The 27700-nt window shown below is 35.1% G+C and overlaps 1 protein-coding gene across 1 annotated transcript in view; it reads right to left on the reverse strand.

Moving 5' to 3' along the window:
- Positions 1 to 1112: 1112 nt before the first annotated feature.
- NUBPL (nucleotide binding protein like) overlaps positions 1113 to 27700 on the reverse strand; it is a 216033-nt gene continuing 189445 nt past the window's right edge. Inside the window, exons 9-11 of the mRNA XM_041759641.1 lie at positions 17356 to 17476; positions 13635 to 13717; positions 1113 to 2979 (exon numbers count right to left, since the gene is read on the reverse strand). Of these exons, the coding sequence (XP_041615575.1) occupies positions 2917 to 2979; positions 13635 to 13717; positions 17356 to 17476 (267 nt within the window). The 3' untranslated portion in view covers positions 1113 to 2916. The remainder of the gene's footprint in view (positions 2980 to 13634; positions 13718 to 17355; positions 17477 to 27700) is intronic.

A 27700-nucleotide genomic window follows, 5' to 3' on the forward strand; every position in this document is an offset into this window, starting at 1 on the left:
GTCCCCCATCCCTCCACCCCCCGCCCAGAAAGCTTCTGGCCATTGGTGAACTTATTCTTTTAATTAGAAGTGTTTCCAATGGAGTGATGCAAGTATCTGAACTCTAATGTACTCTTTGGTTCTGATTTTCTAGGATTCTAGAAAGGTATTGGTATGTTTTTTGGAGTGTGGTGTTTAAGGGAGGAAATTCTTTTCCTATTTGGAACTGAGAGACACAATTCATATCTGAATTGTAAAATTCATATCTGAATGGTAAAAAATATTAGCTCTATTACTGACAAAAAGCTGGAGTAGAGGGTATGTGACTCCAGTGGACTACCAAATACCCAACCCTCAAATTAGATGAACTTGCCCACCCATGTCCAGGGCAGGGATGGACAGGCTTCCCTGTAGTCTGCCTCAGGAAGCTCAGGATCTGGCTGAAATCAAAGAAATGCAGACAGGAAGAAATTTACCCATAAGATGTATTACTCCTGCTTCCCTGGCATGGAGTGAGTGGGGCAGCTTACCTTTACCTCCTGGAGAGTGGAATGGAAATTCTCTATACTCTAGGGACATGTGAAGAATAAGGAACAAATATTACCCCTAACAACAGGCGGACTAGCTGTGCTTGACAGTCTATCTTTAAAGTCAGCTCTTTGAAGCTTAGCAAAGGCTGCCATAGGCTAAATTTTAGAATATGCTTCATTCTCGCTATTACGGTTACTTTTTCTTCTTCCACTTATGAACCTGTATATATACTCCAACCACCATCTTTTCTGTGGCTTTCCTGGAAGCATCTGCAGAGACTTGTAGACAAGAGTAAAGGAGAAGAGAGTGGGTAATTTTATGTGTAGCGCTAAGCCATGTATTTATGAGAAAAAAATGAACTTTCGCATTTCTCTACGAGATGTATAAATTGGCACACAACTTTTAAGTGTCTTTGGAGCTTATTTAAATCATTCTTTTTCTAGGTAAAGTTAAGCCTGGTTCAAGTACCTACTTTTTGGTATTTAGAAGTGCTCAATGATTATTTATACCTGTCTTCTCTCAAAAAAATGATAAAAACACTAGTATAAATCTATAACTTAAAGTCATTACTTCCTTCTCACAATGATGATGATGATTACTGTGTGTTCACAAATACTTTTATTCATGATTTTAATTAGCATGGATAATTTGGCTCAAGTCCTTTTAGTTCAGTCACAGCACTGTGCGTTTGTTTTAATTAAACTTTTATTTTTATTTTGAGGTAATTGTAGACTCACGTGCAGTGTAAGAAACAATGCAGATTTCACTGTGCCCTTTTATCCAATTTCCTCCAACAATAACATCTTGCAAAATTATAGTACAATTATCTCCCAAGATATTGACATTGATATAGTCACAATATAGAACATTTCCATCATCACAAGGATTCCTTATGTTGTCGTTTTATAGTCACACAACTCTCCCCCTTAAACTCTGGAAACCACTAATCTGTTCTCCAGTTCTATAACTTTATAATTTCAAGAATGTTCCATAAATGGAGCCAGATGGCATAAAACCTTTTAGGAGTGGCTTTTTCATTCAGCATAGTTCTCTGGAATTCATACGCGTTGTTGCATATGTCCATAGTTTGTTCTTTTGTATTGCTAGGTAGTATTCCATGGTATGGATATATCACAGTTTGACTATTTGCCCATTGAAAAACTCTGCATTGTTTTTTACTATTACAAATAAAACCTCTATGAACATTCATGTAGTTTTTTATGTGAACATAAGTGTGTGAAAACATGTTTATAATGACATGCAACTCTTTGACTAATTTTCTGGCTATTTAAGCCAGACACAAAACAAAAGATGTCAAGGTATTTGCCAAAGGTCTTAGACTGCTTCTTTATCAACTACTGATTCTTATCAGTATTTGCAGCTTTGTAACTATCTTGCTACCTGACCTTGGAAAGCCCTCTGAATTTCTCTGAGCCTCAACTAGACAAGACAAATGTTTTTCAAAGTGTATCATTTGAAATATGAACTCCACAAAATGGTCCTAAATGGGGAAAGGGTCAGTTTCATGGTCTCATAAGTTTTAAGAAATGCTGAATACCATATTTCTCTCTTTTGAAAGAAATGAATGTTCTTTGTGTAAAAAAGGAAGGATCCAGTATCCTACCACTCAAGTTCAAATTCCAGCTCCATCACTTGCTGAAATAGTAACCTTCAGCAAGACACTTAAGACTCCTATATCTCAGTATTCTCATCTATATAGGGGAGATAACACATTACCTCACTCATATGAATGGAAGATTAATTATAAGGACACAAGAAAACACTTGATAAATGTTACCTATTATTCTATTTCTATCAGAATCAGAATCAAAATCATTATGATCTTGTTAAAAATACACATGTCCAGGCCCCACCCCCAGCAGATTATATTTAGTAAGTCTAGGGTAAACCTGGTCCAGATGAAGTAAAGGTTTATTTATATTATGAATGTGTCCAAGATAGTCCAAGGCAGGATTTAAATCCAGACCAAACTGACAGCGTGTTGTCATACTTATATCAGCACACAAATTTAGTAAATCCTTTAAATGACTACTCTGTAGTCCCATAAAAAGAACACAGTTCTTTCCTGACTGGAAGATTGGGCTTCTAACAAAAACTCCTGATTCCCCAAGGGGTAATTCATTAAAATAAAATGCAGTTCTGTGCAGTTAGTACACACCCTTTCAGTAAATTCCTAAATGTAGTAGTTAGCATTGATATATAAAAATTTTATTTGTGAGTTACTGCTTAGCAAATCAAATCTGAACATAAGACATTATTTCCTTAGAAGTACAAGAAAACAACTATGATTACTACTATTCCTGTAGGTTTCATAACCACATTGCTGATTTCCAAAGGTCTTCTTATTGTTAAGCACCAGGCAAAATTCCAGAACACTTGCGGAACTCACTTTAGAGGTGGCGGCAATCTTTTTACTACTTCTGCAGCAATCCTCAGGTAAGCTTTGGCCTGGAAAAGAAGAGACTCATTTGTTCTGTATTTCTCCCCAGCAGACATCAAATGACTCATGAATTGTTTGCCAGAGCTGTCTACTGAACTGAATAATGAAAAGGCTGAGTGAGATGAGGAAATTCAGCAGTGAGAGGATGCTGTTGTATACACTGCAGGTGTACACAGAGGGAAGAAAGAATTTTATTTAGGGGGCAGATACTTAGAAGGTGACTTTCTGAAAAAATATTTAATACCAGCAATTACTGTTTTTAAGCTCTAATTCCTAAGTCAGCAAACTAGCAAACCCAGCCTAGTTGTAGAAAAATTATATCTTCCTCTTCTGACAAATTGATATCTTGAGTTAGACACTGCCAAAACTTTTGTGGCATAAGAGCTGTTAGTCATTTTAAATAGGACTGTTTATTACCACCCTATGGTTTATCTTTGGAAAGCATTTTCCCCATCTCTCTGAGAATGGCATCCAGTACCAGCAGCGAGCACCCTGTAAGGCTCCTTCATCTGCTGAATTTTGGGTACCAGGCAAGAATTTCTGGGATCAGTTGTTACACTCTTCATCTGTGGGCTCCCCAGTGCAGCCAAATAATAAGAACAACAAGCCACTGTGGGCCACAAACTAACCGATGCCTACATGGTCCAGTTAGAATGAGGGTCATGACATTTGCATTCTATCAGTTTTAAATAACTGCAGTGCAAATCTTATTTATTTACCCTATCTAATCTATGAAACCTGTAAGATACAATAGTGGATCTTCTAAAACCATTAATCTATACATTTACATACTTAGACTTATGAATATCTGCTACTTTTACTACTACAGCTACTATGACTGATAATAGCTAAAATTTACTTGAGTATTTAATATTTACCAAGCATTGTTTCATCTAAATTCACAGCCACCATAAGGGAGAAATTCTGTCAGTAACCCCACTTTATAGATAAGGAAACCAAGAACCAGAAAGGTGAAGAGTCTTGCCCAAAGCATTACAGCTGAATGGGATGAGCTAGTCTTTGAACCTAGACTGACCAACTCTCTGACTGCACGGTAAAAGAACAATTTGAGGTCTGTTTATTGCAACTTGATGAGTGTCTTAGTGTTTCGCTCATTTTCACTTTTAAAAATCATGCTTGAGCCCTAACTGCTGAATTTTTTTGTTTTACCAGAATAATGTTAAAAAGCTCACCTGAGTCCATAAAAAAAAAGTTTCAAAATATGAATACAGCCCTAAATTTTTTTAAATTTAGTACCAACTATACCAAGTATTTGGCATAAGTAATTTCACTTATGTAAAACAAGCATCATCAACTCAACTTGGATAAGATCACAAAGGCAGTAAGCTGGAGAATATTCAAACCTGGGTCCATCTAACTGCAAAGCGTAGATCCTTCTGCTACATATTAAACAGTAAATCCAAAGTACCAGCAATTTTAATCATAATGCTTGATCTAAAAATGATTTCAGGGCAGCCCGGATAGCTCAGCGGTTTAGCGCCGCCTTCAGTCCAGGGACTGATCCTGGAGACCCAGGATCGAGTCCCATGTCGGGCTTCCTGCATGGAGCCTGCTTCTCCCTCTGCCTGTGTCTCTGCACCTCTCTGTCTCTCATAAATAAATTTTAAAAAAAAAAGCACCTTAAAATAACAAAAATAAAAATGGTTTCACTCTCTGCTGTAGTTAACAATTATTATAACATAATATATAAAATAAATAAAAAATAAAATAAATAAAAAAAAAACATAACATATAAAATAACAACAATTTTGCTTAAAAATGGAAATAACATGTACTTTGTAAATAAATATTTTTCTTAAACCTAGTGTGCTGATTTTCACCCATGCATCTTTGTAAATACCTTTTATCTGTATTAGCTTTTCTGAGTATTTAAGCCTAAAATTATTGTGATGAAAATTTAAAGTTCACTAAGGCAAGCTGAGAGAAGGCCATCATTGTCTCATCTTTACATTCTTACTTATGTTAAATTAGAGACATAAACCTGGCAGACTACACAAAATACCGAATGATTCCAGAATAATCAAATTTGCTACATTTAACCTTTGCTTTTTAATGGACTATCTCCAAGCTTAAACTTTCAATATATCACACTCAAAGTAATGCTTAGATTGTCATTTGCTAAGAAATCACTAAAAGTGCTTAGTTTCACAGTTTCGATTTCTACAGAACTGTTGAGATTGAATTTTTTCAGCCAATGCAGTATCACTTCAACAAATACGTTTTGATTTTTATCATGTGCAAGTCACTGTTTTGGGAAATTTCTAGGATGTAACAATATAAAAGGAAGCCAGAATAGCTCATTTGTGAAGACCTGGGGCTCTGAAGTTGGACAAGCATGGTTTAAAACTTAGCTCCATCACTTATTAGTATGAGGCCTTGAGCCAGTTACTTAACCCTTCTAAGACTCAATTTCCACATCTCTAAAATGGCTGAAGTAATAGTATCTACCTCAAAGAGTTTGGGGTAATATTAAGTAATAATAAAGTATGTGTCGTACTGGTACAAAAGAAGTAAATATTAGTGGCTGCTATTATTCCTATTATATCCTTAAGTACTTTACAATCTCATTGAAAAGCTCACATGAACATGTATTCATAGATACTTCTGGCTGAGGAAATAGTAAACTAAATCCCTCCCTTTCATTTAATCCATAACTAGCAAAAACGCAAATATGTGTATCATATACCCAAAAATGATTTATATTTCTCAAATTGTTAATACTCTTTTTTCAACACCTCAAATATACATAGAATAACACTTCTACCAGAGATTTTTTATTGGGCCATCCAGAAGCATGGTTAAGATAGCTGGATCCTACTTACTCTATATTAACAAGTTAAAGGAAATGGACGGCAATCAAAGTGCAAGCAGTTTTATGGAGAACTTTTTTCCTTTGCCTTTGTTTTTAAAGATTTGAAGTTCTACTTTATCATACACAGTGATTTCATATTAAGATTATATGGTAATAATTTAGAAATTATAAGATAATAAAATTTCCACTTATATTTGAAAGTCTTTACCAGGAATAACTTATAGCACACCTTTCTGTATGTCAATATTAACATTCTTATTTGGCAACAAAAGGATGAAAATTATTAGTCAATCATGGGTCCATTACTTGTGTCCTGAACTAAAGCAAAGGCAAAAAGTAGATAAAATTGAATTACAATTATAATCACACAAACAAGAGGCAATCCTATTGAATTTAAGAGTTCTGAATCCTAAGTGTCTACTTCCTCTCCCCTCTTCTGTGGCCTTCTCTAGCTATTATCTATTACTATATTTGGAGTTTCAATTATTCCCCTTTTGTCAGCAGTGCACATGTTCAGAAAGTTTTGCCCAATGACTGAGAAGGCAGCAGCTTGATGGTGCTTTTTAACTGGTACTGCAACTCTTTCCATCTTTTCTGATGATGCCTTAAATTCAGCATGAACCATATTTTAAATTAATCACTGCAGCATTTGTGTCCTCCAAAAGTTAAATGTTACTGGGAGAGAGAAGTCTCTAATGTCCAATTTTAAAACATCTGATGCACAGAGAATGACAGCCCTGGAATCTGGTGTTGGGAGGAGGGAGTGATGGAGATGGTGAAGGTGGAGTTAGAAAGAAAACAAAAAGCTTGGGATGCCTGGGTGGCTCAGGGTTGAGGGTCTGCCTTTGGCTCAGGGCATGATCCTGGGGTCCATGCTGGAGCCTGCTTCTCCTTCTGCCTATGTCTCTGCCTCTCTCTCTCTGTCTTTCATGAATAAATAAATAAAATCTTAAAAAAAAGAAAGAAAAAGAAAACTTCATTAAAAAAAAAACTGAAGATGAAACCTTTACTGATTAATAATTTTACCTTAGGTCAACCCCTAAAAGCAAACAATAAAAAGTGTTGATCTAAGGGGCTAATGATTAACAAATAATTTTAAAGGTTCAGTCCCATTAACTTTTGCAGAAGTTTACCATGTTGGCAAGTATAAAGTTTATTCTTTAAATGAAGACACACAAGTAGAATGGGCATTAAGCTTCCACAAATACAACAGAATTCGCTGAGAGAGCTATTACTAACTAGCTATTTCCATTGGTGTTCATAGGGGAAAAGAGAAGGGGGCTATCAGAGGAAAGATTCATCACAAGGGTTAACAGAAGGATACTGCGATATGAACAGGAGGTGAACTAAATTCCAATCTAAATATACATCATAGACACTGAGCTAATCCTGCAATTTATTAGGAAGGGAAGCAGGTATTGCATTGGGAGGAGAATGAATAGAGTATGGTGTCACAGCTGTGAGGGGAAATAGCCTCTAGCACTATCCTGGATAGTTCCTTTCTTTAAATAAACCTCTGCTTCTTCATCTGAAAAATGGGAGATTATTGTATTTTATTATTATACATTATTATTATACATATCTTATACATATACATACAATTATTATATATGTCTCACAAATGTGTTATGGGAATCAAATAAGATAATGTATTTAACGTACCCAAGTATTGTACTACTTCTTAAAACAAGTTAAAGAAAGCATAGCTATTAGTATAGGACCTGGAGTGATATAATGGAAGGAGGCCAATGTTTGCAAGGAAGACTTGTCTATTAATCACATTTTACTATTCAGTTCTGTAACCTTGGGAAAATTAACTTCTCTGAACCTCAGTTTCCTCAACTGTAAAATGGGGACTTTTTATACATTGTACTAAGTTGTGAGCACAGAAATTATGTAAGTAAAATGTCTGGCAGTGTCTGGTACACTGTAATTGCTATTATTATTAGGAGGATATTTAATGAATGTCTGCAATCTAAGAGTCGGAAGTAATAATTTCCATGGAAACAGAATAAATACAAGGCACTATTTTTCCCCCCTTTTCATGGCCATGTCTAAATCTTAAAATTGCTCAGAAGTCTTCAGTTTAAGGTTGGCAATCTGGTACACGAAATTCTCACTACTTTTGCCAAGACCTCACCAAATCAAATCTAGCACAAACTATAACGGGTTAGGCTGTTCTCATTCAGCCAGCAACAGTGAAATGATAGGTCAAATGTTTATGTAAATGTAAATGATATTTTAAAAAACAATTAACTCCAAAAATTAAGATAATGGATAGGTGGAGAAAATACTTAAAAAATCTAAACTTGTAATTGATATAATCTAGTACGTAATTATTCTTAGTCACTAGAAACCACCATAGAATGTTTTTAGTCTATTCTCAGGAGACATCTAAAAGTGTGTAATTAAAATACACTTTATTTTCATAGAATTTTCATCCACTGCATAACATAAAGTACTCCTATGGTAGCTAGGTTGCTAGACATAAATTATGAGAGTAATAACTTGTTTTTGCTTATCTGAAAGATTTCTAAGAAAAGATTGAAAAGGAAATTTAACATTACTTACTTACTACCTTACTACCTAAAACACAGAAAAAAGAAACACAACGATATGCTACATACTATACTCTATTTTCTCAGAGATCATATCCCCAACAACTCAATCACCTATACTGTAACTACTCTTAAGAAAGGCTAAAAGAACTTGGGCCCCTTGAAAGAAAGAACTCAAAATGAAATACTTTATTTATCCAAGATTCCTGACTGTCGATTTACCCTTACTTTTTTTTTTTTTTTTTTTTTACAGCTCTAACTAAGCTTGGCTCTTTTATTGTCCAGTTCACGTAAGATTAAAGAAAAGAAAGAATGAGAGTAGTAGTACTAGTTATAGATAGCCAAAATAATGGTACTAAAAAATATATCCATTAGCTAAGGAGAACAAAAAGGAATAACTATTAGAAGGCTGACTGGGGCTTTTCGGCCAAGGAGCACAAAACTACATCAAAACTGATGCACTCAGATGATAGCTGAGCTTCTAGCTTACATAGCAAGTGCTACTTAGGACAAAAGACATATACATGATTGATTTTATTACTATCTAAAAAAGAAAGTAAAATAAAAGATTTTATTCTTGAAGTTGTAAAGCTTCAGCAATCTTGAAAATCAGTCAACTGCATCCCCAATGACATTGGCTAATGAAACACAACTAGTTTTCGACTTTACCTCCTCAATCATAGTTATTAAAATAAATGTAGTGAAAATCCCATCTCTAAAGCATTATAACAATTTCCCTATATCCAACTCAATACTTTAAAAAAATATTTATTTATATATTTTAGAAAGAGAAAGAGCATGAGTGGGAGGAGTCAAAGAGGAGGGAGAGAAAATTTCAAGCAGACTCTGTACTCAGTGTAGAGCCCAATGTAGGGCTGGATCTCATGACCCTGAATCACAACTTAACCTGAACCAAGAGTCAGACTGTCAACTGACTGTGCCACCCAGGCACCTCCAACTCAATACTTCTTTACATTAGTTTCCCTTTTCCTAATAATCAGCTGAACTTCTAATACTGAAATACTTCTAATACCTAACTGGGGCAGTTAGGTATGGCTAGCCAGGAAAATAGGAATTTTACAAACACTCATTGTTTGTGTTCTTCATGTGAAAACTGGCTAGGTTTTCATAGGTTTATCTATTCAGCTGATAATTCAGAGATAGCACTGATATGCTTACCATATAAAATAGTTATTTAAGGATGCTTTAAATAAGTTAACTAATCTTTGTTTAACACACGCACTGCAAATGAACTTGATCTTCCCAATTTTCTAAGTATCAAAAAGTAAATATCTTTACTTTTAAAGATACAAAAATACATATTTAAAAACATCACTTACCTCATCACTTTCAGGCTGTGAAAACACAATCGGCTGGCCTGTATCTGAAGTTTCCCTTATATTAAGATGTAAGGGAATGTCTCCTAAAAGAGTCCACCAGACATCCATTAATACTACAAAAATTTATATAGGCATTTGGATTTTCACTATTTGAACTTCAGAAAAAACCCTAAAATATCAATTAAGTTCATTCAAATCAACTTGAATTATGACTATCCTCAAGTGGTTAAATCTCTAAAAAAGGAATTTCAAATAAAAATTAGGGGTAATATATTCCATTGAGGGCAGTTCAGTGATTGTATATGTACATATGAAAGCTATGTGGCAGCCAATCAAGGGATAAGGCCCCTGATTTATTCTTTGCTGGAGGTCTTCCAGCAAGAAATGGCTTGGAAGATATTTGTAAAATTATTTCTCCCTATAATTCCTGACATAAAAATATCATACCAAATAACAACAGGAAAATGAAGAGGAAAAGATGAGGAGACAAAGTTGTCCAAAAAAAAAGTATAATAAAATTATCTTCCTGATGTTGGCAGATGAGTGAGCTAAGAGAACTTCTGAAAAGTAAGGCAGATATGTTATCTCCTGCCTCTCTATCAGACAGAACTATTTCTCTTTAATTTTTTAAAAGATTATATTTATTCATCTGAGAGAGAGAGAGCGAGCGTATGCACACAGGCAGGGTGGAGGGGCAGAGGGAGAAGACAACACCTGGATGAGCTGGGAACCTAATGTGGGACTCGATCCCAAGCCGGAGATCATGATCTGAGCAGAAGGTTGATACTTAACTGACTAGGCCACTCAGGCGCCTCAGTTTTATTAGGTGTCAATATAGCATTACATATAACTTGTAAACTTTGATGAGATCTCAGGAAGTATTTAAGAACCTCCACTATTTAGACAGGAGGTTGGAAAGATTGTGTGTCTTTCCTGAGAATGTGTTACTATTAGGTGGTAGAATTTAGGGGAAAAGTGCTCTGATCTGTCATCCAATTGACTCCACCATCCCTTCACAAATGAAACCTTTCAAAAGGTTAAGACTTAAAATGCAGTAAATGGAGTCATAGGTAGGAGAGTTGATTTATCATAGTACTGAGCATTCTTAGAACTACTTCAAATTCATGCAACGGTTACTGAATGTGTGTATGTATGGGTTTATAGAAATAAGTCATGTAAATAAAGCAGAAGTATATGTTACAAAATTACAAACCTATTACAAGTTACATTATAAAGTACATAGAGGAACATATTTCAATCTCCTCTTGTCAGCAAATTTGGGGATTTTAATCAATTCTTTAAATCTTTTCTAAAGGTTCAATAGCCAACTGACAAAATACCTGGATATCTCAGTAGTCATTTAAAGATTAGCTTTTGGGGTGCCTGGGTGGCTCAGTGGTTGAGCATCTGCCTTTGGCTCAGGTCATGATCCCAGAGTCCTGGGATCAAGTCCAGCATCAGGCTCCCCTGAAGGGAGCCTGCTTCTCCCTTTGCCTGTGTCTCTGACTCTCTATGTCTCTCATGAATAAATACACAAATCTTAAAAAAAAAAAAAATTAAGATTAGCTTTTCAGTAAACTGCCCTCTCTCTCTCTCTCTCTCTCTCTGTGACTATCATAAATAAATAAAAAAAAATTTTAGGATCTATTCTATACATCAACTTAAGACTATAAGAAACTGTCACAGGGAAAAGGGAAAATATGTTAGAAGAGAATTCTTAGAAACCTATAAAGGTTTTTCTTTTAGTATAGGACCTGGAGTGATATAATGGAAGGAGGCCAATGTTTGCAAGGAAGACTTGTCTATTAATCACATTTTACTATTCAGTTCTGTAACCTTGGGAAAATTAACTTCTCTGAACCTCAGTTTCCTCAACTGTAAAATGGGGACTTTTTATACATTGTACTAAGTTGTGAGCACAGAAATTATGTAAGTAAAATGTCTGGCAGTGTCTGGTACACTGTAATTGCTATTATTATTAGGAGGATATTTAATGAATGTCTGCAATCTAAGAGTCGGAAGTAATAATTTCCATGGAAACAGAATAAATACAAGGCACTATTTTTCCCCCCTTTTCATGGCCATGTCTAAATCTTAAAATTGCTCAGAAGTCTTCAGTTTAAGGTTGGCAATCTGGTACACGAAATTCTCACTACTTTTGCCAAGACCTCACCAAATCAAATCTAGCACAAACTATAACGGGTTAGGCTGTTCTCATTCAGCCAGCAACAGTGAAATGATAGGTCAAATGTTTATGTAAATGTAAATGATATTTTAAAAAACAATTAACTCCAAAAATTAAGATAATGGATAGGTGGAGAAAATACTTAAAAAATCTAAACTTGTAATTGATATAATCTAGTACGTAATTATTCTTAGTCACTAGAAACCACCATAGAATGTTTTTAGTCTATTCTCAGGAGACATCTAAAAGTGTGTAATTAAAATACACTTTATTTTCATAGAATTTTCATCCACTGCATAACATAAAGTACTCCTATGGTAGCTAGGTTGCTAGACATAAATTATGAGAGTAATAACTTGTTTTTGCTTATCTGAAAGATTTCTAAGAAAAGATTGAAAAGGAAATTTAACATTACTTACTTACTACCTTACTACCTAAAACACAGAAAAAAGAAACACAACGATATGCTACATACTATACTCTATTTTCTCAGAGATCATATCCCCAACAACTCAATCACCTATACTGTAACTACTCTTAAGAAAGGCTAAAAGAACTTGGGCCCCTTGAAAGAAAGAACTCAAAATGAAATACTTTATTTATCCAAGATTCCTGACTGTCGATTTACCCTTACTTTTTTTTTTTTTTTTTTTTTTACAGCTCTAACTAAGCTTGGCTCTTTTATTGTCCAGTTCACGTAAGATTAAAGAAAAGAAAGAATGAGAGTAGTAGTACTAGTTATAGATAGCCAAAATAATGGTACTAAAAAATATATCCATTAGCTAAGGAGAACAAAAAGGAATAACTATTAGAAGGCTGACTGGGGCTTTTCGGCCAAGGAGCACAAAACTACATCAAAACTGATGCACTCAGATGATAGCTGAGCTTCTAGCTTACATAGCAAGTGCTACTTAGGACAAAAGACATATACATGATTGATTTTATTACTATCTAAAAAAGAAAGTAAAATAAAAGATTTTATTCTTGAAGTTGTAAAGCTTCAGCAATCTTGAAAATCAGTCAACTGCATCCCCAATGACATTGGCTAATGAAACACAACTAGTTTTCGACTTTACCTCCTCAATCATAGTTATTAAAATAAATGTAGTGAAAATCCCATCTCTAAAGCATTATAACAATTTCCCTATATCCAACTCAATACTTTAAAAAAATATTTATTTATATATTTTAGAAAGAGAAAGAGCATGAGTGGGAGGAGTCAAAGAGGAGGGAGAGAAAATTTCAAGCAGACTCTGTACTCAGTGTAGAGCCCAATGTAGGGCTGGATCTCATGACCCTGAATCACAACTTAACCTGAACCAAGAGTCAGACTGTCAACTGACTGTGCCACCCAGGCACCTCCAACTCAATACTTCTTTACATTAGTTTCCCTTTTCCTAATAATCAGCTGAACTTCTAATACTGAAATACTTCTAATACCTAACTGGGGCAGTTAGGTATGGCTAGCCAGGAAAATAGGAATTTTACAAACACTCATTGTTTGTGTTCTTCATGTGAAAACTGGCTAGGTTTTCATAGGTTTATCTATTCAGCTGATAATTCAGAGATAGCACTGATATGCTTACCATATAAAATAGTTATTTAAGGATGCTTTAAATAAGTTAACTAATCTTTGTTTAACACACGCACTGCAAATGAACTTGATCTTCCCAATTTTCTAAGTATCAAAAAGTAAATATCTTTACTTTTAAAGATACAAAAATACATATTTAAAAACATCACTTACCTCATCACTTTCAGGCTGTGAAAACACAATCGGCTGGCCTGTATCTGAAGTTTCCCTTATATTAAGATGTAAGGGAATGTCTCCTAAAAGAGTCCACCAGACATCCATTAATACTACAAAAATTTATATAGGCATTTGGATTTTCACTATTTGAACTTCAGAAAAAACCCTAAAATATCAATTAAGTTCATTCAAATCAACTTGAATTATGACTATCCTCAAGTGGTTAAATCTCTAAAAAAGGAATTTCAAATAAAAATTAGGGGTAATATATTCCATTGAGGGCAGTTCAGTGATTGTATATGTACATATGAAAGCTATGTGGCAGCCAATCAAGGGATAAGGCCCCTGATTTATTCTTTGCTGGAGGTCTTCCAGCAAGAAATGGCTTGGAAGATATTTGTAAAATTATTTCTCCCTATAATTCCTGACATAAAAATATCATACCAAATAACAACAGGAAAATGAAGAGGAAAAGATGAGGAGACAAAGTTGTCCAAAAAAAAAGTATAATAAAATTATCTTCCTGATGTTGGCAGATGAGTGAGCTAAGAGAACTTCTGAAAAGTAAGGCAGATATGTTATCTCCTGCCTCTCTATCAGACAGAACTATTTCTCTTTAATTTTTTAAAAGATTATATTTATTCATCTGAGAGAGAGAGCGAGCGTATGCACACAGGCAGGGTGGAGGGGCAGAGGGAGAAGACAACACCTGGATGAGCTGGGAACCTAATGTGGGACTCGATCCCAAGCCGGAGATCATGATCTGAGCAGAAGGTTGATACTTAACTGACTAGGCCACTCAGGCGCCTCAGTTTTATTAGGTGTCAATATAGCATTACATATAACTTGTAAACTTTGATGAGATCTCAGGAAGTATTTAAGAACCTCCACTATTTAGACAGGAGGTTGGAAAGATTGTGTGTCTTTCCTGAGAATGTGTTACTATTAGGTGGTAGAATTTAGGGGAAAAGTGCTCTGATCTGTCATCCAATTGACTCCACCATCCCTTCACAAATGAAACCTTTCAAAAGGTTAAGACTTAAAATGCAGTAAATGGAGTCATAGGTAGGAGAGTTGATTTATCATAGTACTGAGCATTCTTAGAACTACTTCAAATTCATGCAACGGTTACTGAATGTGTGTATGTATGGGTTTATAGAAATAAGTCATGTAAATAAAGCAGAAGTATATGTTACAAAATTACAAACCTATTACAAGTTACATTATAAAGTACATAGAGGAACATATTTCAATCTCCTCTTGTCAGCAAATTTGGGGATTTTAATCAATTCTTTAAATCTTTTCTAAAGGTTCAATAGCCAACTGACAAAATACCTGGATATCTCAGTAGTCATTTAAAGATTAGCTTTTGGGGTGCCTGGGTGGCTCAGTGGTTGAGCATCTGCCTTTGGCTCAGGTCATGATCCCAGAGTCCTGGGATCAAGTCCAGCATCAGGCTCCCCTGAAGGGAGCCTGCTTCTCCCTTTGCCTGTGTCTCTGACTCTCTATGTCTCTCATGAATAAATACACAAATCTTAAAAAAAAAAAAATTAAGATTAGCTTTTCAGTAAACTGCCCTCTCTCTCTCTCTCTCTCTCTCTGTGACTATCATAAATAAATAAAAAAAAATTTTAGGATCTATTCTATACATCAACTTAAGACTATAAGAAACTGTCACAGGAGTAAGGGAAAATATGTTAAAGAGAATTCTTAGAAACCTATAAAGGTTTTTCTTTGATTTATGCTATTATAGTAAGGAATCCTGAATGCTTTAATTTCTACTGCAGTAATGGAAGAAAAAAAAGCAAAACCTTCTCCTTTCCATAGCCACCTACCAATATAGTTTCTGCCTTCTAGAGACTCCTAATCCTATATATAAAAGCACAGAAAAGCTGATCAAGAAAAAGGAAAACCTTTTTAGAAAATAGGTGGCACACCATAGTAAGGGTGGTAATGGGCTAACAGCTGTATGACAGAGAAGGATAAAAAGGAGTAATGGTATGGAGAGTGGGTAAAGTGCTGCCTGGACTTGAAAAGTATCTCTGAGGGGCTAGGTCTGAAGGAAGCAAGGGCGTATTTCAGAGACATAACTACTACATACAATCTGTGTCTATAGGTAATATGGAGAAAGTTCTGAGAGCCATTTTATCAAATAATTATTTAACATAGCCAAATGGATGAAAATAAATTAAGAGACAGCCAGGGAGTCAGTAATGGACATATAAGCCTTCCTAGGGAGTTCAACCAGCCAGGAGGCCATAATTGGGAAGCTCTTACTCTGATTTCAGGTCCTCCTTCCTGACTCCAACTTCTTTGTTATTGGAGCCCCTGCTTCAGATCATAGGAGGTCTCACAGGACCCCATGACTACATTAAAAAGAGGAGACGTGCCCTGAGTTGAAACTCTGATTTATTTTTCCCATAACACTGTTAGTTACAGCAATCTACAGGCACTACCCATTTTTTGTGATCTATAATCTGTTTCTGACACATTTTTAAAGTAACTATACATTTGTGAACTGTTGGCTAAAATGTAACTTCCATATGTGAGATTGTTTCTCCAGGAGATATATTTCAAATTCTAAATAAGTTATTTGCAATATCATACCATCCATTTATAAATCAGGGAATTATAATATTGTCAGCATAATTCAATAATGCCATTATAATTATACATTTACTTTATTATAGAAGTGAATGTCAATCTGTTGTTGCTATGCATATTTGGGAAATTGAACTTTCTAGGTTAGTTAAACAAAAAACAGTTGCAGAATATAATTAGTGGCTATAATTATAGCAATGTATCAAAATATATCATTAGTATTCACCTGGTGTGGTGGCTGCTATAGTGCAAATGCATAATAACAATAATGCATTTAACATCAACTTTTAGAAATTTAATTATAATAAAGAATGTTTTAAAATTCCTTGATCTCTAAGGGATCTTAATTGTTAACTACCTAAAACTAATAATTCACTCTATTCCTCCCTATTCAGCTTTTAACATCTGCCTTTGCCCAGAACAGAAACTCATTCATAGGGAAAATACCAACACATGTTTCCTAAAATGTCCATTAAGTTGCCTGTGGATTTTTCAAAAATTATGTTTTATCTAAAATCTGTGTTTTGCTCACTCACCACATCTTACTTCTCATAACACTAATTAATCCTTCAGTTCAGTAATGTGAACAGTATACACAATATAAATTTCAGGTGTCATAGCTCAAAGACATGGCAAAAATATATAAAAAATTACAGAAAAAAGAATATTATTTTTCTAGAGCAAGGCATTTTTTTCATATGTACCAAGAACTGACACTTTCAAAGGTTGCTACAACATATTAACCAGGTGTTTTCACATATCTGTTTATACTGAGATATGTGCTCCCAACTAAGCAAACAGACAACCATTATTTAAAATAAGGACTTAAATTACAGTAATCAGACCATGAAACTCTTCTCAAATTCAAGTTATTGGCAGTTTTTACCTACAGTAAAAGTTATAATTGGCAGAATAGGTCTCCTCTTCAAAAGCTTTCCACTAGTGAAATATTATAAAAAGCAAAGAAAGGTTAACATGTACAATTCCCTACACTATCTTAATTTAAAATACAAAACTGAAGACAATCATCATTTTCTGAGACACTCTTCATCATCATGCCTTATCCCCATCTTCCCTTCTGCCATTTTCTCTGCAAAGGAATATCTTATGGTTTTACCTAGAATATCAAGATCAAGGGTCTGTGCTAGTCTTCTTGCACCATCAGCACCAAAAATATGAGTTCTGTGTTTACATTTTGGACACTGGAAAACACTCATATTTTGGATAAGGCCCAAAACCTAGAATAACAAGAAACACTGAAATTAAAACAAAGTTAAAACCAAATCTCAATCCATTATTTCAACAAGTTTTTACTGAGTGCCTACTGGGTTCTAGTGATACAATGATGAATAAGTTATGGTCTCTGCTCTAAGGGGAACTCACAAGCTAGTGGAAGAGCGAGACACATGTAATTAACTTTAATAATGTGATAAATGCTAAAGATAAAGAAATGACAGGGATCAAAAAAATTCTGTCTGGGAAGAATAAGAGGTTATCTCTAGGCTGCCCATATTACCCAGAATTGCTTCTTCGAGTTGAGGGTGAGAAGAAGGGTTAAAGCCTATAGCAGGAATTCTAGGCGGAAAGAGGAACACAAACCAAGGCAGTTAAATATAATTGTACACGGACTATTAGGGCTGCACACTAATGGGGGGCCAAGGCAGAAGCTCATTTGATAAGGAGGTCAGCGTCAGATGGTAAGGTACTAAATGCCATTCATGACTTATTCTTGTGACAACAGAAAACCACAAAAGGTTTTAAAGTTGAAAAGATGGTCTCAAGAGGTAATGTTACACAATCAGATCTATTTTAGAAATTTAGCTCTGATAGCAATACAGAAAAAATAAACAGAAACAAACACAGGAAAATAAATTGTTAAGAGGCTATTGTGTTACGAAGTCTCATAGTAAATGACAGCTAACAAACACTGAGTGCTTCTCAGTGGGGTAAGGCACTGGGGTAAGTGTTTTAAATGAACTATCTTATTCACTCCTATCAAAAGCTTTACGAGATGGGTCTTTTATCATCCCCATTCCATAGCTGGGATAAAGGACACAGCTAGTAAAAACTAAAACTAAAAACTAAACTAAAACTCAGCTCTTATCAGAATGTTACCACTTGAAACAAAAATTTCAAGTCTTATAGAAAGTGTCCATCTATTTCTGAGTTTCCCTAGCTTCTGGCACAAAGTAGGTACTTTATGAACATCTGCTGAATAAACAGGCTCTGCAAATATAATCCTTATTCATGTTTCTTTTAATCCTATTTTCTTATTAATGGAAAGCAGTGCATCTCTTCTAGAATAAAAATAAGAAATACAATTATCAGAGGCCTAGAGATAACATGTCTATATCATCCCATCAATTCCACCAAAAAGATCATCATTATAGGAGGTATCTCTATCAGAACATTTTCATTTTAAATGAAGAATGACACTGACAGTCCACAATGAAACATACAGACATGAAGGTGATGAAATTTATTTTTTCTGAAAAGAGAAATAGAACAGACTAAAATTTCCCAGAACATATGCAAATGAAGACAAATTGTGAGGGACATAAATTTGTAGCTAAGCATTTTCCAAGCATCTAATATATGCTTTTTTGCTGATGCGAAGTATTATAAAAATAAATCATATTGTACTTTGGTAATTCAACAGTATCTCCAAAACGCCAGAAGAAAGCACAGCTAAAGATCACATACCTTATTTGTTTATTCAGCATGTCTATATCATACACCCATGGCTTGGTCAAGTTTTACTGCCATTTATGTTAAATGTGATATATTTTCTTCACCGTAGAGCTTTCAACTTACACATAAAAATATCACTCAAGAGGGATGCCTAAGTGGCTCAGTGATTAAGCATTTGCCTCCCGCTCAGGGCGTGATCCTAGAACCCCGGGATCCAGTCCCGCATTGGGCTCCCTGCATGGAGCTGCTTCTCCCTCTGCCAATGACTCTGTCTCTGTGTGTGTGTGTGTCTCTCGTGAATAAAAAAATAAAATCTTAAAAAAAGAAAATCACTCAAGAAATGGGAAAAGGAAAAACACTTAAATATTGTGAAAATCTAGGTGAGGGTATATTCTAATCCAGAGAAAACAGGAAAAACATCCCTATTCCAGAATTTCTTAGACTCCCAAAGACATAGAAAGGTATGGAGCATAATGTATTTTCAACATATATGATTAACTTATTATCAATATCTTATTATTGTTTTCCATGGCTTATATAAATGTCTCAGACATGGTAATGCCTGGATGGCTCAGTTTGAGCGTCTGCCTTTAGCTCAGGGCATGATCCCGGGGTCCTGGGATTGAGTCCTACATTGGGCTCCCTGCAGGAAGCCTGCTTCTCCCTCTGCCTAAGTCTGCCTCTCACTCTGTGTCTCTCATGAATAAATAAATAAAATCTTTAAAAAAAATTTTTTAAATCTCAGACATGTTCTCTATATAGACTGCAAAATGTCACCAACATAAAACTGTAAGCAAACTCAGTATTTAATGAGTTCCTATTATATGCCAGTAACTGAGCTAAGCAAAAGAAGTAGGATACAGTGGTAAGCAAACAGACTTGATCCTTGCCCTCCTGAAGCTTGCACACTAATTAGAGAAACAGACTGAATAAGTAATAGAACAAAAATCTACTTTAAAAATGGAAGAGTTTCTCTGGAAACAAAGCACAGAGGATTATGAGAGCACAGAACAGAGAGGACTACATCTACCCTGAGAGTCACAGAGGAGTGCCTTGAGGAAATATGTGACCTAAAAGTTAAAGAATCAGCAGGTAAAAACAAGAAAAAAAAAAAAAAGAGAGAGAGACAGAAGTAGGGAGCACAAGTCTCCTTTAAGGAATTGAAAGACCAACATGGGTGAGGTATGGTGTGAGTGATGTGAGATTTTTCTAGCAGGACACAAAGAAATAAAAACATAAATAAAAATTATTTTGTTACACTGGACTACATTAAAATTAATAACAATTGGAAGACCCAAGAGAGTGAAAAGGAAAGCTAAAAATCGGAGATGGTATTTACAATACACATCACAACAAAGGGCTTTTATCTGGAATATGTGAAGAATTCCATAAACCAGTAAGAGAACATCAGAAATTTAAAAATAGGCAAGACCTAACAGGCATTCCTTAAAAGAGGATATCCAAAGACCAACAAACTTGAGAAAAAAGTTTTCAACTTCACTAATCATCAGAGGAATGCAAAACAGAACCACAATGAGATACCACACATTTATGTTTAAGAACTGATTAGAACAAATGAATGTCCATACAATTATAACAACGACAACAAAAACAACAAATACCAAATCTTGGTGAGGACACAGAACAAGTAAAACTCACAGTTTCAGCTGAGTGTAAACCGGTACAATCATTTTAAATTGATACAACCATTTTGGAAAACTGGCAGTTAATGTAATTAAATGGATATATGTTCAATTTATACTATGGCACAATAATTCTGCTCTCAGTTATATATTAAAAGAAATGCAAACATAATATTCCACAAAAGACATGTACAAAAGTATCCATAAACAACACTAGTTATCCCCAAATAGAAACTGACCCAAAGACCATCAAGAGTGAAATAGACAAATAAATTGTGGCATATTCACATGATGGAATGCTACACAATAATGAAAATGAAAAAACTTTAGCTACAATCAACAGTAGGAATGAATCTCTCAAACATAATTTTAAGCAAAATAAGCAACACAAAGTATATACTTATTATTCCATTTACAAAAAATTTATAAACAAGCAAAACTGATCTATGGTGTTAAAATTTGGGTTCCACTTTGGAGAAACCATTATAAATAATACTTCTATGAATGTTTTTACATATGTTTCTCTCTCTCTCTCTCTCTCTCTCGCTGAATATTTAGGTTGTGCATATTTAACTTTAAGAAAATGCTAAGAAGCTTTCCAATAAAGTTTACCAATTTATACTTGCATGAGCAATGTATGAGAATTCGAGCTGTGCCACGCTTCACCAACATTTGGTATCATCAGTCTCTTATTTTAGAAAGTTTGGTGAGCAAGTAGTGGTATCTCATTGTGCTAGACTGTTCAGACCATCAATCTATTTATACTGGGAACTAAATTTCCTAGAATCTTCCTTCCTTCCTTCCTTCCTTCCTTCCTTCCTTCCTTCATTTATTTATTTAGAAAGATTTTATGTATTTATTCATGAGAGACACAGACTCAGGCAGAGGGAGAAGCGGGCTCCATGCAGGGAGCCCGACGTGGGACTCGATCCTGGGTCTCCAAGATCACACCCTGGACTGAAGGCAGCGCTAAACCACTGAGCCACCCAGGCTGCCCCCGAATCTTCCTTCCTTTATTATTCCCTGTTAAAGTTCCCTAAAAGTAAAGTGACATGAGATTTGGGAGGAGGAAGTGAAGCTATGGGTATTATACTCTACAGTTTACTTTGGTTACAAGTGGGGAAAGAAACTTGCAGGAATGCAGATGTATTTCAGTTTGTCCTCTTTCCTCCTGATACTAGGCCCATCTCCCCTCTGCACTGTGGCTTTAAATTGCATTACCATAATTACTAATGAAGTCGAGCATATTTTAACATATTTATTGGTCATCTGTATAATCTTCTCCATAACGTGGTCAGTTCTCTTTGTCTATTTTTCCATTGATTATGTGTTTTTTAATTGAATTTTAAGAATTCCTAGTGTTTTTAATATAATTATTTTGTTGAATGATTAACTTTGCTAATGATTTTGTACTAAAATAATATTTTTAAAAGATTTTATTTATTTATTCATGAGAGATACAGAGAGAGAGAGAGGCAGAGACACAGACAGAGGGAGAAGCAGGCTCCATGCAGGGAGCCTGATGTGGGACCCAATCCCGGGACTCCAGGATCATGCCCTGGGCCAAAGGCAGATGCTCGACCACTGAGCCACCCAGAGATCCCCTAATATATTAAGTATATTATTAAAATTAAGGTCATCTTTTTTTCTACATTTTAAAATATGGATAGTCAAATTTTTTTTAAAGATTTTTATGTATTTATTCATGAAAGACACACAGAGAGAAAGGCAGAGACAGAAAGGCAGAGACATAGGCAGAGGGAGAAGCAAGCTCAAGGCAGGGAGACCATGGATCACGCCCTGAGCCAGGGGCAGGTGCTCAACTGCTGAGCCACTCAGGCATCCCTAAAAATTTTTAAATCAGTTTGTGAATTGCATTTCCTTTCTATTAGACAGCACTTTGTAGACAATTGAAGTGTGACTATAGAACTAATTTTGGTGATTGCCTTATTTAATGCTGTTTCAAGGTCCTAAAGATGCACAAAAACATTTATGAGGGCCAGTGATTTATGAGTACTTTTAAAAATTGAAGAAACATTTACCTTCAAGACTATATAGGAAAGATAAACTGTCAAGTCTCTGCTTTTAGTTGAAATATCAACTGAGTGTGATTAACATACATATATTTATTTGATTAATTAGAAAAGAAAACACATTATTAAATTATGCAGAGTATGTGTCAGACAACTTTTTCAAACCATAGGGTTAGCTGGAAGAAAGTTTAGAAGAGAACCTTGAGTATTAAAAAGATTAGAAAACACTATACTAGTTTTTAAAAGAGTTCTATAATCAATACTATAGTTTTAAAAGTGTTCTGTAATCAATGAGTTTTGAATAGGAGCCAATAATAAGAACTAACATCAGAATATCCATATGGCAGTTTTATTCATAAAAATGTTCTTAAATATGAAAGAGTTCATGTCCACGTGACCATGTCCACATGTCCCCTCCCAAATGTTTTATGCTGTGTGAATACTTTATGTGTTGTTAAGCTGTTTGTTTATTATAGAGCTATTTTGTATATCTTTGATAGTAGAAACATTAGAAAACAGATGCTTTGCCAGAGCCTAATTTACATAATACTATTGAGATGCAGCTGTAAGCATGCTCAATCATTTTTTAATGTCTCATCAAAATATAAGATCCTTTTTTGTTTCAACGAAACCAAAAAAAATTTTTTAAAGAGGAAAACATGTATAAGATCCTTATCTCAAAAAAAAAGATCCTTATCTCTTCTTACTTCAGCTATTTTACTCAAAGAATGTAAATGCCAAATGCCTACTTAACATCAGCCACCACAAACCTTTTACATGTTATTTTTACGTTATTCCAATCCATCATTGGCTCAGAAAGGTACTTCTTTTATTAACTTTAAAAAAATTGACTCTCTTGAAATATCAACATTGCTCTGAAATATTGGATTTTTGTGTCCAACTGAATTGAATTATGCAAGCTCAAAAGGCCCCAATTTTAATTTCTTCTTGGCATTTAAATCCAGATTCAGGTAAGTAACAAGCAAGATTTTCAGATTACTATATAATTCAATTTCTCAAGGTTAAATTCTTGTTGGTTGGAATTTGTCACAAGGACTAAAACTATGATTTAAGAAAAAATGAGGAGAAATTGTTAAATAGAAAATGAATAATAACAGAAATAGATTAGATTCTTAAATGTTATTCAGTTCTCCATTAGCCTTGAACCCGTTTTCAGTATATTCCTTGAAGCAAGTGTCCAAATACTATAATTTTTTTAAAGATTTATTTTCATTTATTTTAGAGAGCATGTGCAAGTGTAAGTGAGTGCAGCGGGAAGGGACAGAGGGAGAGAGTGAGAAAAGTCCGAAGCATACTATGCACTGTGGAGTCTAAGGTGGAGCTGGATGCCATGACTGAATCACCACCTGAGCCGAAATCAAGAGTCAGATGCGTAAATTGACTGCACCAGCCAGGTGCCCCCAAATATTGTAATTTTTAAAACTGAGATGGGTGTTTCTGTTTTCTCTTTCAGAAGAAGTAGTCTGGCATGGAAAAAAACAATGAATGGGGAAACCTGCGTTCATATTCCTCTCAGGGACCAACTAAACAGCTGTGGGTCCATGAGGTGCAGCTTCACTTCTTTATGTCTTGAATCCTGAAATGAGGGTTTACAACGAATGATGATTTCATAATTATGACCCCTAAAATCTACCACTAAAACAATAACATTCAGAGCCACCCTTTACAGTACTTGGTGCTAAGGTCTATCTATGCTAAGTACAGTATATATAATCTTATTTAACTGCCCTAATGACCTTTGAGATGGTTCACAAAACACTGAAGCTATATTATTTGCTCAAGATCGCAGTTAGTATAAAACATAGCCACAATTCAAACTGGCTAGGTCACTGGTTTGTATGTGGAAGTCACTAAACAAGATGACAAGTAAAAGGACTCAAGGATTTTGTTCATGGGAATTAGGTGGCCCGAAACAGTGAGTCAATATGGGTTAGTAGAGGGGTTTAGCATAGTAATTAAGAGCACAGTTATAAGGGAAGGCCTAATTTGAACCATCTTCACACTAACTGCAGCAATCAAGGCTTTAGACTTCACTTCCTTCCCCTGGTTATGGAGCTCCACTTCCCCAAAACACTTCATTATACTTCTCTTGACTACACCTGAACCTATGGCCCCTTAACTCCTCATTTTTCAATACACCCATTTCCTGTTTCACTTGCCCACCTGGACAATCAGAACCCCAACGGTAAGCAAATTTAATGGAGACTCCTCTTGTTCCCTAAAAATTATCACCATGTGGTATATTCTACTGTGTTCACATTACTAAATTCTGGACTACTCAGTTTTGGATAATCTACAGAAACAGCAGTTAAAATGTAGGCTCTGGAAAGCAAACTGCTTGGGATAGGAGCCCAGATGCCCACTAAACAGAGAGGTGACCTTATGTGAGTTATTTAATCTCTATACTACAGTTTCCTCATCTGTAAAATGAGAAAAACAATGTTATCTATCCCACAGAGTTGTTAGGGTTATATTACTTTAATTCATGTAAATCGCATGTAATTCATGTAAATAGAACTGCATTCTAGTTAAAAGCATTCATAGACTTACGAGATATTCCAAGGAAAGACACACCTGAGCATACAAATTGGTCTCTGAGATGTAATTATGGCCAAGATGCAGCATGCTACTCAGTTTTTCTTTTATAAAGAAAAGCCACTTTTCTAAAAGTGGAAAAGCTAACCAATTGTGAAGTAGAAAGCCACATGTGATGTCATGGGCAAACTAATTAGTGTGTTCCTAGAAAGAATTCATACAGGACTTCATAAGGCCTCTATAGCCAAAAATGAAAGATTCTTCAAATACATCAAAGGTATGAAACTTCCCAGAGAACCAAATGAGACTGGTTGATAATCACAGAGGAAAAACTATGCTCAAGGAAGAAAGGAGAAAATAAATATGTCACTTGCCTCAATTTTCATGTAAGATCATCTTTTTCTAAATTGTTTTTTAAGGTAGGTCAGCTTGACGTATTACATATAGTAGGACTTTTGGGGTCTAAGAGACAAACCAGACAGATGCTAAAACAGCTCTAAGACAGGTATCACGAATACTTGGGTTTTGAAGACATTCAGGGGTGAAGATAGGGAACTCTGAGTCAAAATGGTTAACTAAACTACAATAAATGGCTACTCTGTCAGAAAAATAATAAACCACAACTCTGATCCTCATTGCTCAGAACATTACAGTCTGTGACAATGAAAATGAAAAGCAATGGACCATGGAGAGAAAACATTGATAAGAATCCTCTATTTTAGGTTCTAAGATCACCTAACTTTTCTTAGAAGAAAATGTAATGATTAACCCTTTATAAATAAATGTTTAAAAGCTCCACACAACAGTAGTATCTTTTTCTTTTACTTTTTTTGTTTTTAACCAGCAGGAAAAGTAAACCACAGGAAGAACAAGATTCCTATTTCCTTTTTTAAAATACTTGCAAGGCTAAAACAGTTACAGAATTTTCAGAATTATTTACACAGAAAAAAAAAAGTAAGTTCAGTGACTAGCATTAGGCTTTAATCTATACTTTTGTTTCCAGATCAGCTGTAGCAGACATGCAGCTGTTGACCTAAGTCCATGGTCTCATCTTCCTTGGCACATAGCTAACCTACATTTCTCGGGCTCCTTGAGAAATGTGACATATGACCATACAACTGAGTTTAGGTGAAGTGTGAACAGAGATGTCATAAAAATCTCCACATGCATGCCTCTGTGCTGTGTTTTCCCTTCTGGCTGGCTCAAATGAGGATGGCCCCAAAGGTGGGCTGATACTCACATGTGAACATGGCAGAGACTACAGTGGCCTAAGTAACTTCCTGGAAGATCACCCTGCTCACTTGTTCATCTATGAATACTATTACATGAGCAAGAAATAAACTGCTATTCCATTTACATCATTATGTATTTTGAGATTTATTTGTGACAGCAATTAACTATATTAAATAATGCATATTTTAAATAATTTTAGATTCTATATACTTAGCAATTTAATCTATATTAAGAGAATGGTTTAGGCTCAAGTAAAGTACTCAAGGAAATCTCACAATATTCATCTAAATTTTTAACAATTTCTTGTTAAAATTCTTTTTTTTTAAGATTTTATTTATTTATTCATGAGAGAAACAGAGAGAGAGGCAGAGACACAGGCAGAGGGAGAAGCAGGCCCCATGCAGGGAGCCCAATGTGGGACTCAATCCCAGGATCCCAGGATCATGACCAGAGCAAAAGGCAGATGCTCAACCACTGAGCCATCCAGGTGCTCCTCTTGTTAAAATTCTTTTTAGCAAATATGGACTAGTCAAAATATGTAGGCCAAATACATAAATATCTATAAATTATAAATTTATCTGTTTCACAATATTCTAAAAGTTTATAATAAGCAACATTAATTACATTGACATTATTGGTTATTCAGTTTGTGCCAAACACTGTGCTACTAAGCCCTTTGTGGGCATTATCTCATTTATTTCTCACCTCAACCATATGAGGGAAACAGTAATGTAATTTCTACCTTATGAATTAAGTAACTTGCTTAGGTTATACAGCTACCAAGTGACAGAGCTAGGATTTGAACTCTAGCCTTCAGACTCCTGAACTTACTCTCTTCACCACTACGTAAGAATGCTTGTGCCAGTAGCACCCTATTGCTTAAAAAATTATTATAAAATTTCTGAAGTAATTTAATTTGCAACCATAAGAGAGGTTATATACTTACTAAAGAATATAGCTCTCTCAGTGCTAAAAAGATGAATCTGGGTATAAAAGGCTACAAATAGGGCAGCCCTGGTGGCGCAGCGGTTTAGTGCCGCCTGCAGCCCGGGGCGTGATCCTGGAAACCCTGGATCGAGTCCACGTCAGGCTCTCTGCATGGAGCCTGCTTCTCCCTCTGCCTGTGTTTTTGCCTCTCATTCTCTCTCTGTGTTTCTATGAATAAATAAATAAAATCTAAAAAAATAAGGCTACAAATATACAGATTAATAAATCTGTTTCTGTGAGGAGATGGTCACATACATCATGTGATGTGAATAGTACTAAAAAGGCCAACACAAAATCATTTTCTCTACCAGTCTCTTCC

The sequence above is a fragment of the Vulpes lagopus genome, chromosome 6 (genome assembly GCF_018345385.1).
Source record: "Vulpes lagopus strain Blue_001 chromosome 6, ASM1834538v1, whole genome shotgun sequence".
Lineage (NCBI taxonomy): Eukaryota > Metazoa > Chordata > Mammalia > Carnivora > Canidae > Vulpes > Vulpes lagopus.